Raw genomic sequence first — 13,859 nt, forward strand, 5'->3', positions numbered from 1 at the left:
TGAGAAGGAGCTTCTTCCCGCAGGCCATTAGAGCCCTGAACCAGACCTCCTAATACTGGGACTTTCTTTCTTTCTTTACACTCTTCCTCAGCAGATCTACTTATCGTAATGTAGGACCAGGGGCACATTGGGAGAGGAATCCACACCGGGACCGGAGGGGTCCGACGTTGCAGCCTGGGGAGGGGGGGTGCTGATGCTAAGCCAGGGGGGGAGGCGGGTGGACGCTACAGCGCGGGGGGGAGGGAATCTACTTACTTCGTACGCCGCACCGCTCGGTGGTGTGGTGACGTCATCCGCATCAGCGGCCGCAGCCTGGTCACATCAAACGGTGCAGCATAGCCCAAAACAAATATGGCCACTGCATATGTGCATATAATATATGCATACATTTGGCGCCCATATTTGTTTTGGGCAATGCTGCCATTTGTGACCAGGCTGCGGCCGCTTGCACCTAGGATAACGCCAGCCCCGGAGGCACGGTCGGCGGCCCTGCCAGTGGGGAATCTGGACCGGCCCACCGGGAAATGGCCCGGTTTCCCGGTGGGCCAATCCGCCTCTGTGTAGGACAGTTGTATGATAAGCATTTCACTATATATTGTACTATGTATGATTTTGTATGTGACAAATAAAATTTGATTTGATTTGATCTGCGCATCAGTTATTATAAACTAGGATCATATATACTTGTGTTGAACTACAGGTAATGAACATACATTGTTTTGTAGATATTGGAGATCTAAATATCTGTCTGAAATCCACAAAGAGATATTTAAACTGCAGAACCTATACCAGATAATGGTAAACAGAATGACTGAAGTAAGAAACCAGGAGGACCTACTAATATTACAAAATGCAGATATTATTGGCATGACTACTACTGGTAAGCTATACATTTAGGGCATAAGCTTTTGTATTGAAATTATGCATTCATGTTTTAATAAAATAGTTTACATTTAAATTTTAATATGACCATGAAATATACAAACCGTAATTCAAGTCCTCAGAAGGTAATAACAGGATCAACTGAGATACTGGTTTAAGAAATAACTCTATCAATTTTAAATTAAAAAAAATGGAAATCAAGGTTGTGTTTGAAGGGCTAAAACATACCATATATTTACTAACATTTTCAAATTAATATTTTAAAAAATCACCCATTAGTAAATGTGTCTTTTAGCCCTAGAAACTCAACATCAAGTAAGATACATTTTCATTGAATTTGATTAAAACATTTTTTAGTAAATATACCCCTTTAGTCTCTCCCTGTTTGCAGATCTACACCTTGGGCCTGATTAAGACCCATTAACAGGATTGAAAATTTGCAGCCCTACCAATTATCAAAGCAAGAGCGTGCTTCATAGTACGCATGCGCAAGGCCATCCTGTGATGAAAGTCAGCAATGATTTTTCATCGCTGGCTGTACTCAAGATGATTGACAGCTGGCCAGTGTTTGGGGGTGGTACCCGGCTTTTTACAGGGAGTGTTGGAGAAAATGCAGGCAGATACCTGTATTGGAAGGGAGGACCGATGATGTCAGCTCCAGTCCTGGATCCTCCATTCTTGATCACAGCGCTGAGTAAGTATCTGTCTACTCATTCCACTGCACATCGGAGGTGGGGAATCTATTTGATGGTGAGTGATTTCAAATGGATTTCCCCCTGTTGACAGAGCTACAGTCGCATTCGCAGGCGGGTACAGGGGCAGAATTTCACTCTGATAGGGGGGTCAGCTAACTGATCACTGAACTCCTAAGATTTGCATCCCAGTGATCATGATGGTTTGATGATGAGACTTAATATGGGTACACACACAAAGATTTATCTGTCCAATCTGTCTGGTGCGAACACAAATCTGGAACTGTATGGAAGCATATGAAAATTAAACACTTGACAAGAGACAATAGTCATTCAGACAAATTTGTTAAGCCAATTGATTTAACAATCATTTTTATCCATTTTCCAGCATTTATGGAGCACTTGCTCCAGTACATTACCTGGTTTTTGTTCCCAGCAGATAGATTGGACAGATAAATCTTTTGTCTGTGTACCCAGCTTAAAGGGCAACTCATTGAGTTGTAACTGGCTTTCTCTGAGGAGCACATTGGGCCTAATTAAAAACTGATCGCAAAGTACCTTTTTTCTCAAATGGACAAAACCATATTGCACTGAAGGTGGGGCAGATGTAATACAGGTTGAGTATCCCTTATCCAAATATTCGTTATCCAAATTATTCCAAAAACTATAGTCTCCAAAATGTACTTTTTTGTTTGTTGTTTTTTGCTAAAAACCTATTGGGTACATCTGTAACTGGCAATACTGGGAAAATGATACGTAACTGTTACTACTGGTGACATCTTTAACTGGCACTACTGGGGAAATGATATGTGACTGGCACTAAATATGTGCAAGAAAATGATTGCTTGCCATTAAATTTCAGTGCCTGAGATAGTACACAAACTTTGTTTCATGTTTTGAAACCTTGTTTAATGAACAAATAAAATATATTTGTGTATATTTCATGTGTTTGATAGCTCATTTAAATATAAAATTATTCCAAAATACAGAAAAAACCGTTATACAAAATTCTTCTGGTCCCGAGCATTTTGGATAACGGATACTCAACCTGTATGTGCAGAGAGATTTAGGGCCAGTTGTATCAAGCTTTAAAACGTGATGAAGTGTAGAGTGATAAACAACCAGCCAATTAGCTCGTACCCAGTGGTGCAAGTAGAAAAAGACTCTTAGCGGTACTGCCGTAGGCGCGCATCAAAAATGGGCGTGGTCAGGGGCGTGGTCATATGACATGAGGGAGAGTGGCTACATGACAAAACTTTAGAACACAATGGTATTTCTGTTTGGGCTTGTGCATTGAATCCTGCACACAAAATGTAGGGGCCAGGATCAAAATGTAGGAGCCAGACAAACCATAAATAGGGATATTGCACGCTGAAGGCGTGCGGCAAAAATCTAGTGTAACTGCCTGTTACACGTCACACACCCGAAACATATTACCCATGCCATAATGCTCATTACACATTACAGTATGCCACGCACCGTAATGCCCATTACAAATAATAACACACACCGTAATGATCATTACATATTATGTGCCGCTTACCTACATGCTCGTTGTCAGGGGTTTCAATGTTTCATGCTCTCTGCCAGGGGTTGCATGCTTTCTGCCAGGGGTTAAATGCTCTCTGTCAGGGGCTGCATGCAGTATGCCAGAAAGACTCCAAAGACCAGCACAAAGAGTTTAATATAAGCACCTAGTGCAGTGGTTCCCAAACTTTTTCAGCCGAGGCACCCTTTGGGTCTCCATGAATTTCCAAGGCTCTCTCGTAACCTGGACCCATAAAAAAAATCTATCAAGGTCATGCATCAAGATCTCATTGCAAACTCACCATCAAATGATTTCCCCCCTGCCTGTAAGTGCCTAGTAATTCTACAGGGGTATTATGTACGTAGTCACCTCTGCCCTCTTTGCACCCGGCAGTCACCTCTGCCCTTTCTTTACCCAGAAATCACCTCTGGCCTCTCTGTACCCAGAAGAAAGGGTAGAGTGAAGTAAGAAAAAAGGAAGAGAGATGGGGGTGGGGGGGGTTTCAGGGAAGGGAGAGAGAGAGGGGAGGGGAGCGAGCCAGTGAGAAAGGGGGTCAGGAAAAAAGAAAACAAGGAATGAGAGGGGAGAGAGGAGTATCAGGGAGAGAGAGATAGGAGGGAAATGTTCGGAGGGAGAAAGAGATTGGAAAAAGTGTAATGGAGTGTACACACGGGGCGATATGATTAGGGATGTGCACCGGACACTTTTCGGGTTTTGGGTTTTGGGTTCTGATTACCTTTAGGTTTTGGGTTCTAATGGGTTTTGGCAAAACACCTCCTAAGTGTTTTGTGTTTGGATTTTTTGGGATTTGGGTTCTGATTTTTTTGTTAAAAAAGCATAAAAACTGCTAAAATCGCAGAATTTTGGTTTTTTTTTTTTGGCTCCTACGCTATATTAACCTCAATAACATTAATTTCCACTCATTTCCAGTCTATTCTGCACACCTCACAATATTGTTTTTAGGGCAAAAGGTTGCACCGAGGTAGCTGGATAACTATGCTAAGCCACACAAGTGTGCGGCACAAACACGTGGCTCATGTAAGAGTGGCACTGCAGCGGCAGACAGGATGGCAAAAAAGACCCCTATCTGGCTTGATCGTGCACTGTTTACCATGTGCAGCCAAGGAGCGGTGGGCGTTCGTGCAGCACAGAGTTTGTATGCAAGTGTGTAACTGTTTTGATCACTTTAACATCCAACAAGACCCCTATCTGGCTTGATTGTGTGATTCTGATTAATGAATTCATGTAATCTGATTGTTTAATTTTGTGATTATTATTCATTTATTACCAGTCGTCTCTTAAATCATTGCCTAATGGGTGTAGGGGAGGGGGTAATTAATTTTAAGGTGGTAGATGGAAGATGTAGATGTGTGCGTATCAAGGAAACTCACGGACACCTGTGCAGCTTCAAACAGGTGCATCTTTATTCCAGCTCCGGCTAACTCTGACTACCCGGCCAGACATGTGACCGGAAGGGACATCACTACCAGGGTACTACAATTACCAAGATGCATCTACATCCCCCCTTTTAAACTGAGAGGACACAACATGCATGGTTAGAACAGTTAGAATACAATGAAGATAAAGAGAAAGACTACATAGCAAAGTCTTGGAACTTGGGATTGGGCTTGGACACTCACCCGGACCTGGTGATGGTGTGCTGTGAGCCCATGGGATTGTCCTGGACAGTTTGTGATGGCTCTGACACTGGTAAGGTCTCTCGGATGGGATCGTCCAAATGATGTAAACCATCACTAGCATTGGTTGCAGCAGTGGCAGTAACTGATGGACCCGGCTGTGCAGAGTCCTCTTCAGCTGTACTCGGCAGGTGTCGGCGGTTGCGCTCATACAAGGCATCATCAGCTTGCACCACTTAACTATTGGGACACTCTGCTGGACGCTGCACCACTGCTGTTCTGTCAAAGCCTTGCTCAGTCTGTATGCGAACAGGTTGGCCTGGAGAAAGTGGTGGCAGGCGATGTGCCGATCTGTTGTAGGACACCTTGGAGCCTGCTCTGTGTCTGTTGATGCAATCACTCACTTGGGATTCGACTCTGGGCCACAGGAGCTGTTTTGCCATGGGGAGCACCGTGCGGGTGCAGTGGTAGTGCTGTACTGTGGGAGAAACTTGGCTAGGTAATTGGTCATCCTCAGGAAGCACTGGAGTGCCAATTTGTCTGCTGGGAGGGGCATCTGCAGGACGGCAGAGACCTTGTTGGGGTCTGGCAGGATGCCCTTGTCGGTGAGGAGGTGGCCCACGTATGCCACCTCTGTGACTCTGAACCTGCACTTGTCAGGGTTGAGGTTGAGGGCACGAGCCCGTTGGAGTACCTGGTGGAGGCGTTGATCATGCTCTTCTCTGGTGCGGCCCAAGATGAGGATGCTGTCAGCAATGATGTTACAGGGAGAGCCAGCGTACAGTTGCTCCATGCAGCGCTGGAAAACTTTGCTGCCCGTGGTGATGCCATAGGGCATGCGGAGGAAGACGTAGCGCCCAATAGGGATCATGAAGGCAGTAAGCAAGGAAGAGGCTCTGTCCAGAGGGATCTGCCAAAACCCACACTTGGCATTCAGGGTGCTAAAGACAGTTGCACCTGGCATGTCAGCGGTCACCTGCTCGATGGTGCAGAGTGTGTATCTGTTTTGGTCAGTTTAATATTTAATAAGACCCCTATCTGACTTGATTGTGATTGATTGATTGATTATTAATTAATTTAATGATGTGATTGATTCATTTTATGATTATTAATTTGTGCCGCACTGATTTGTTCTGCGAGTGTGTATCTGTTTTGGTCAGTTTAATATTTAATAAGACACCCATCTGTCTTGATTGTGATTGATTGATTATTAATTAATTTAATGATGTGATTGATTCATTTTATGATTATTAATTCGTGCCGCACTGATTTGTTCTGCGAGTGTGTATCTGTTTTGGTCAGTTTAATATTTAACAAGAACCCTATCTGTCTTGATTGTGATTATGATTGATTGATTGATTATTAATTAATTTAATACTGGGTACTTGTGAGTTATCTGGGCGCCCGATTTTGGTACTAGATCGCATGCGATATCGCATGCGATATCGCATGCGATTTGCGATTTGCATGCGATTTAGCATGCGATTTGCATAAGATTTGCTATTCATTTCATTACCCCACTATCCCCAAAGTGTGTCTATCAACGTGAACCCGAAGCGTGGCGAGCGCAGCGAGCCCGCGCGGGGCGGCGGTACGCGTCCACCGACCTTTTCATGCCCTGCTATCCACTAGGGCGTGGAGTGAGAATAGAATAGTGTGGCGAGCGCAGCGAGCCACCGAGCCCGAAGCGTGGCGAGCGCACGCGGACACCTGTGAAGCCCGCAAGGGCACGCGGATACCTGTGAAGGTGTCCGCGTCCCCTCGCGGGGCTCGCTGCGCTCGCCACGCTTCGGGCTCGGTGGCTCGCTGCGCTCGCCACACTATTATTTTCTCACTCCACGCCCTAGTGGATAGTAGGGCATGAAAAGGTCGGAGGACGCGTACCGCCGCCCCTCGCGGGCTCGCTGCGCTCGCCACGCTTCGGGTTCACGTTGATAGACACACTTTGGGGATAGTGGGGTAATGAAATGAATAGCAAATCTTATGCAAATCGCATGCGATATCGCATGCGATATCGCATGCAAATCGCAAGTACCCAAAATCGGGCGCCCAGATAACTCACAAGTACCTAATACTGTGATTGATTCTTGGTAGAAACCCCATTTAACACCTTGTCTGATCCTGACCCTGATGTGCAGTTTGTCTCCGTGCTAAAAGATCCCAATCTCAAATGCTGAGGGAAATCTTGGCTCCAAAAGGAGGACCAAGTGATTTAGGTGTCGCTGGACTGCTAGCTGCAGTTCCTGAACTAAACACTGAACCATGACGCTTCTTTAGGTGACGTTGAAGGGAGGTTGTAAGCTACAAATGGCAATACTTTTGTTGTCCGGATTCGGATAAAAAAAATTCCAGACCGCAGAGGTGGATTTATTGGTCCTTTGTCCAGGCATGACGATGAGCTTTTTCATCCCATGGACAACAACTTTTTCCCCCACAGGTGCATCATTCCCCCCTGGTGCGTCATTTAAGCAAACCATCTCTCCATCCTCCTCGTCAACTTCCTCCTCAGTGCCAGCTACATCAATATCCTCCTCCTGGTGTACAACATCACCTTCACTAATAAAATCTGGAACTAGACTGTGGGTGATCCTTCCAGCATATGCAGAGTGCATACTGCAAATGGTGGAAGGAGCCACCTCTTCACGCACAATGATGGTAAGGTCCGGCATCACAACCACCGCTACCCTAGGACTATCCGTGGGGATTTGGGATATGTCTTTAGAAGGTTGAGTTTTTTTTCAGATTTATTTTCCGAATTTTTTTCGTTTTTTTTTCTGAAATATTTTCAGACTTTTTTGAGTCGGTGTCAGCCTAACTCTCTTTAATTTCCTATTGGGCGGGGGGAGAGGAGGAGGACTTTCCTCGTCATCTGAAGCTGCACCAGTAGTCATGAAGTTATGCCATGGCTTTAGCCATTCCGTGTCTCTGCACACTGGGCATCGGCCATGGCAGACAACGTTGTTGGCATTTCATCGTCTATGTCATGACTAGTGGCAGCAGCTTCAGAACTATGAGGAAGTGGATCTTCCTCTTTCCTTTGTTTTTTAACCTCCATATTTTGGATTTCCATTATTTTTGTGGAGTTATGTCACAGGACAGCGCCACTGGAGTGCAATTAATATGTCAGTAAGTATGCACCAGCAAGCAGTTATTATTACAGATACAGCCGTATTAGGCAGTGAGCCCCAGACCAGACAAGTAGATACGGCAGTATTAGGCTGTGAGCGCCAGACCAGACAGGTAGATACGGCAGTATTAGGCAGTGAGCCCCAGACCAGGCAGGTAGATAAGGCAGTATTAGGCAGTGAGCGCCAGACCAGACAAGTAGATACGGCAGTATTAGGCAGTGAGCCCCAGACCAGATGGTAGATACGGCAGTATTAGGCAGTGAGCCCCAGACCAGACGGTAGATACAGCAGTATTAGGCAGTGAGCCCCCAAACAGACGGTAGATATGGCAGTATTAGGCAGAGAGCCCCAAAACAGACGGTAGATACGGCAGTATTAGGCAGTGAGCACCAGACCAGACAGGTAGATACGGCAGTATTAGGCAGTGAGTCCCAGACCAGACAGGTAGACACGGCAGTATTAGGCAGTGAGCCCCAGACCAGACGGTAGGTATGGCAGTATTAGGCAGTGAGCCCCAAAACAGACGGTAGATACGGCAGTATTAGGCAGTGAGCCCCAGACCAGACAGGTAGACAGGGCAGTATTAGGCAGTGAGCCCCAGACCAGACGGTAGATACCACAGTATTAGGCAGTGAGCCCCAGACCAGACAGTAGATATGGCAGTATTAGGCAGTGAGCCCCAAACCAGACGGTAGATACGGCAGTATTAGGCAGTGGGACCCAGACCAGACAGGTAGACACGGAAGTATTAGGCAGTGAGCCCCAGACCAGATGGTAGTTACGGCAGTATTAGGCAGTGAGCCCCAGACCAGACAGGTAGACACGGCAGTATTAGGCAGTGAGCCCCAGACCAGACGGTAGTTACGACAGTATTAGGCAATGAGCCCCAAAACAGACGGTAGATACGGCAGTATTAGGCAGTGAGCACCAGACCAGACAGGTAGATACGGCAGTATTAGGCAGTGGGCCCCAGACCAGAGTGGACAGGTAGATACGGCAGTATTAGGCAGTAAGCCCCAGACCAGACGGTAGATACGCCAGTATTAGGCAGTGAGCCCCAAAACAGACGGTAGATACGGCAGTATTAGGCAGTGAGCCCCAGACCAGACAGGTAGATACAGCAGTATTAGGCAGTGGGCCCCAGACTAGACAGGTAGATACGGCAGTATTAGGCAGTGAGCCCCAGACCATACAGGTAGATATGGCAGTATTAGGCAGTGAGCCCCAGACCAGACGGTAGATACAGCAGTATTAGGCAGTGAGCCCCAGACCAGACGGTAGATACAGCAGTATTAGGCAGTGAGCCCCAGACCAGACAGGTAGATACGGCAGTATTAGGCAGTGAGCCCCAGACCAGACGGTAGATACGCCAGTATTAGGCAGTGAGCCCCAAAACAGACGGTAGATACGGCAGTATTAGGCAGTGAGCACCAGACCAGACAGGTAGATACGGCAGTATTAGGCAGTGAGCCCCAGATCAGACGGTAGATACGGCAGTGAGCCCCAGACCAGATGGTAGATACGCCAGTATTAGGCAGTGAGCCCCAAAACAGATGGTAGATTCGGCAGTATTAGGCAGTGGGACCCAGACCAGAGTGGACAGGTAGATACGGCAGTATTAGGCAGTGAGCCCCAGACCAGACAGGTAGATACGGCAGTATTAGGCAGTGGGCCCCAGACCAGACAGGTAGATATGGCAGTATTAGGCAGTGAGCCCCAGACCAGACAGGTAGATACACCAGTATTAGACAGTAGATATGGCAGTACTAGGTACCAGACAGGTAGATAAGACAGTACTAGGCACAAGACAGGTAGATACGTCAGCAATACTAGTATTGTGCACCAGCAGAATTTATAATAATTCTTTTTATTATTAGGTACTGCTTGGCAGTGGCACTCAGTGGCACACGTCAGTGCACAAGCAGCATGGAATTATTTTTTACAGTCCAACACAGCACAAGTATTATTATTTTTATTAAATTAGAAATAGCAGACTAGTATGTAGTTGTACTACTAGGTAGGTACACTTAGGCAGTAACACTTCCAGTGGCAACAGTGGACTGAGTAAATAATACTGGCAACCTCTATTCACAGTATTCAGTGCAGGCAGCACCAGTGGACTATATATAATTCAATTAATTATTAATAATATAGCAGCCTAGTAGGTAGAGAAAATAAACTACTAGGTAGGCAGGCAGGCAGGCAGGCAGGCAGGCAGGCAGTAGCACTGCCAGTGGTCACCACAAAAAGTAGTTATATTACACACCACCAGTAGCTTTATGCAGTGCACCAGCAGAATTTATAATAATTAATTTTATTATTAGGTACTGCTTGGCAGTGGCACTCAGTGGCACACGTCAGTGCACCAGCAGCATGGAATTATTTTTTACAGTCCCACACAGCACAAGTATTATTTTTTAATTAAATTAGATATAGCAGCCTAGTATGTACTAGGTAGGCAGTGCCGCCGAGAGGCAGGGGGGGCGGGTACATTTTACCTGGGCCCGGGCCTGCCAGGGGGGCCCGGGTCCGGACACACACTTTAAAATATATTTTTTTGGGCTGCGGATGCTTAGGGAGGACGCCCGCCCGCCCATGTGTCCGGCCACCCGCCCATTAGCTGCGGCTTCCCCTGTCTGTCCTTCCCATGCACACGGAGAGACAGACGCTAGAAGTCATAGTTCACCTCTAGCGTCTGATAGGTAGCACAGCTCTGCGCTTCCTGGTAACGCTGCAGAGCTGTGCTCCCTGTCAGAGATGCTGGAAGTAAAAAATGACTTCTAGCGTCTGGCTCTCTGTGCGCAGGGGAAGGCAGGGTAAAGCAGGGGGCAGCAGCAGCTGACGGGCGGGTGGCCGGGCACGTATTAATCCCTTGGCAACGAGCTAGAACCCCTGGCAATGGAAATGAACCCCCCTTGGCAACGAGCAAGAACCCCTGGCAAAAAATATTAACCCCTTGGCAACATTTAAAAACCCCTTGGCAATGAGCAAGAACCCCTGGAAATGGACATTAACCCCCCCTTGGCAATGAGCAAGAACCCCTGGCAACGTACATTAACCCCCCTTGGCAATGAGCATTAACCCCTGGGAACAAATATAAACCCATTGGTAACAAGCAATAATCCCTGGCAATGTATATTAACCCCTTGGCAACGAGCAAGAACCCCTGGCAACGGACATTAACCCCCCTCTTGGCAACGAGCAAGAACCCCTGGCAACGGACATTAACTCCCCTTGACAACAAGCAATAACCCCTGGCAATGCATATTAACCCCTTAGCAACGGACATTAACTCCCTTGGCAACAAGCAGGTAATTTATAATGTATTAGAAGCCTTACTGTGGGGGGCAACGTGGTGTGGCATAGTCAGTGTGTATCGATTTTTGTGTGACATCCCATTTTTTTGGGACGGTCCTGTGGGAATTAGACACTGGCCATGCCCTCACAGCGACAAAACGGCGCACAAAATTTTTTGACGTGTGGTTGCGGCAAGCACATATATTCCTTTCCCCACTGCCGTAGTTGGGAGGTATGCATTAGGTGTGAGGGGTATTGCAATGTGTGGCATAATGTGTCAGGGGCATTACAGTGTGCAGCATAGTATCAGGCATAATGGTGTGCTGCATCATGTTTCAGAGAAATGGCGGTGTGTGGCATAATGTATCGGGCATTACAGTGTGCAGCATATTGCACTGGGGCATTACGGTGTGCAGCATAGTATTAGGGGCATTGTTCAAATTTTAGTAGCTCTCGGGGACTTTTTTTTGTCTTTTTTTGTCACAAGTAGCTCTCGCTCAATTAAGGTTGGAGACCACTGGACTAGGAGAGCGGGCATGGTGTTAGCTGTGTCCATGCACCAACTCATGCATTCGCATGTGCAGTCTAATGCCGGGCAGCGTCTGAGCACTCGCTCAGACACTGCCCGGCTGTTCCCGACCTGGCGTGCGACCTGCGCTGTGTGATTCGGTCATAGGTCACGCTGCGCAGGCCGCAGCGCTGACCACCAGTGCCGAAACCTGTTTGCCGCCGGGCTTCCCACATCATACTCGACACCGGAACCTGCTCGCCGCCGGGCCTCCCACGTCGCACATGTCTACCCGACGCCTGCCTATGCACTGCGGCTGCCTGCCCCCCTCCACAGAAAGTCAGTGTGGGGGCACAGGGGGCAATTTTCTTTTAGGGATGCCAATCCCTGGATCCCGGGAATACCGGGTTTCAGCATTTTTCAATCCCAGTGATATTGGTGTACCGGCCCCAAGATTTCTGTTGCCATCCCTTACATAGAAATGACCTTCTAGACCTACTTTGTCTCTGTCCCTGCGTCCCCACCATCTGGTCCTTCGTCACCACCGTCTCTGTCCCTGCATCCCGCCATCCCGCTCTATGCACCTTTGTCCCCGCCATCTCTCTCCCTGCATCCCCACCATTCCTCTCACTCTCCCTGAATTTTGCCTCAATCTGTGTGGAATAATTAGAATTTTGTGTCATTCCATGTGGCATAATGTGAATTTTAAGACATTCCATGTGAATTTTGGCTCATTCTGTGTAGAATAATGTGCAAGGGGCAAGTATAAGGGGTCTACTATTGTGTTGCATAAAGGGTATATGGTGTGGTACACACCCCTATATCCTTAAATGGCCACACCTCTTTTCTGTCGCTTGCCACTCCAGGGGGGCCCCGTGACGCTGTTGTACCGGGGCCCAGGATTTCTCTTGGCAGCCCTGTAGATAGGTACACTAGGTAGGCAGTAGCACTGCCAGTGGCAACAGTGGACTGAGTAACTAAATAATACTGGCAGATTCAGTGCAGGCAGCACCAGTGGACTATATATATAATATAATTACAGTAGCGCACGCAGGGGGGGTTTCTGAGTACCCAGAAACCCCCCCAGGAGCCTAAGGACCCTAAGCTGAAAGCTGAGGCTCCCCTCTTTCCATGGGTACAAGAATTTTAAAAATCGGCCCTAGGGAACCGAAGATATCGGACTTCAAAGCAGTGGTCCCCATCCAAGCCTGTTAATTGCTCTTCCCAGTCAGATATTTCAGGTTCTGTCTGACGTAGAGTTTTTCTGAGAGTATATTCCAAAAGCTGGGACTCTCCTCCTTTGAAGAACACTAGTAGCTTGTCTCTACTGTTCCCAGAACCAGAGATATCAGCCTTCCAGCAGGTGGTTACTGCTCCAGCTCCACACACCTGGTATGTAGTTTTATATACTTGTTGGCAGATTGCTCTGCCTCCTGAACTCTGATCCCCTAGTCATACCAATACCAATACCATTTGGTAGGTGGGATTCTCTAGTTTTTAATTCCATTAAAATCTAAGAAATCTATTTCTGGGAACTGGAGATATCTGCAGTCACGCAAGCTGTCCTCCCACCAGAAAATTATGAATAATAAGCCCACTCCACTATACACCCCTTCTATGCATATTAAACATCCTCTACCACCCTGGAAGTTATGTATCAGGACCCCTTCATTCAGCCCAATGCCCCCTTCTCCCACCCCATCTCCCACCATCTGTGCAGTAAAGGGGTAATTAGTGGAAATTACTGATCCAGGCCCTACATGCTGAGTGGTTGATACACTACCCCCTACCACCCGGGGGACATCAAAGCTTCCCCCACCCCTACAGCTGGAGGATCGGTAGGTGCCCCAATACATTGCTATGCCCAGGGGTCTACACTGCTGTTGACACCCATGTATGTATGTATGTATGTATATTATTATTATTATTATTTATATACATTTGGTCTATCTATAATACTTTAACTGACCCGGCATATACTGGGTCACCAAAATGTCTATCTCCGTGCTTTGCTCCGCCCCTCTGGAAACCCCCTTCTGAAAATCCTGCGTTTGCCACTGAATTAATTAATTATTCATATAATATATAATATTACAGCACAGCACCAGAGGTAGGCCCCAGCACAGAGGAGACAGTAGTACTACAGGTACACAGTTAGACTGTCCTCCTTGCTAGGGAGAGCCCACC

General features: G+C 47.1%; 1 protein-coding gene across 1 annotated transcript in view; it reads left to right on the top strand.

Moving 5' to 3' along the window:
- Nucleotides 1-13,859, top strand: part of LOC146080763 (NFX1-type zinc finger-containing protein 1-like) — a 237,094-nt gene that overhangs the window by 200,842 nt on the left and 22,393 nt on the right. The window contains 1 exon segment of the mRNA XM_083188397.1: nucleotides 726-880. Coding sequence (XP_083044523.1) covers nucleotides 726-880 — 155 coding nt within the window.

The sequence above is a fragment of the Crinia signifera genome, chromosome 5 (assembly GCF_055691185.1).
Source record: "Crinia signifera chromosome 5, ASM5569118v1, whole genome shotgun sequence".
NCBI lineage: Eukaryota > Metazoa > Chordata > Amphibia > Anura > Myobatrachidae > Crinia > Crinia signifera.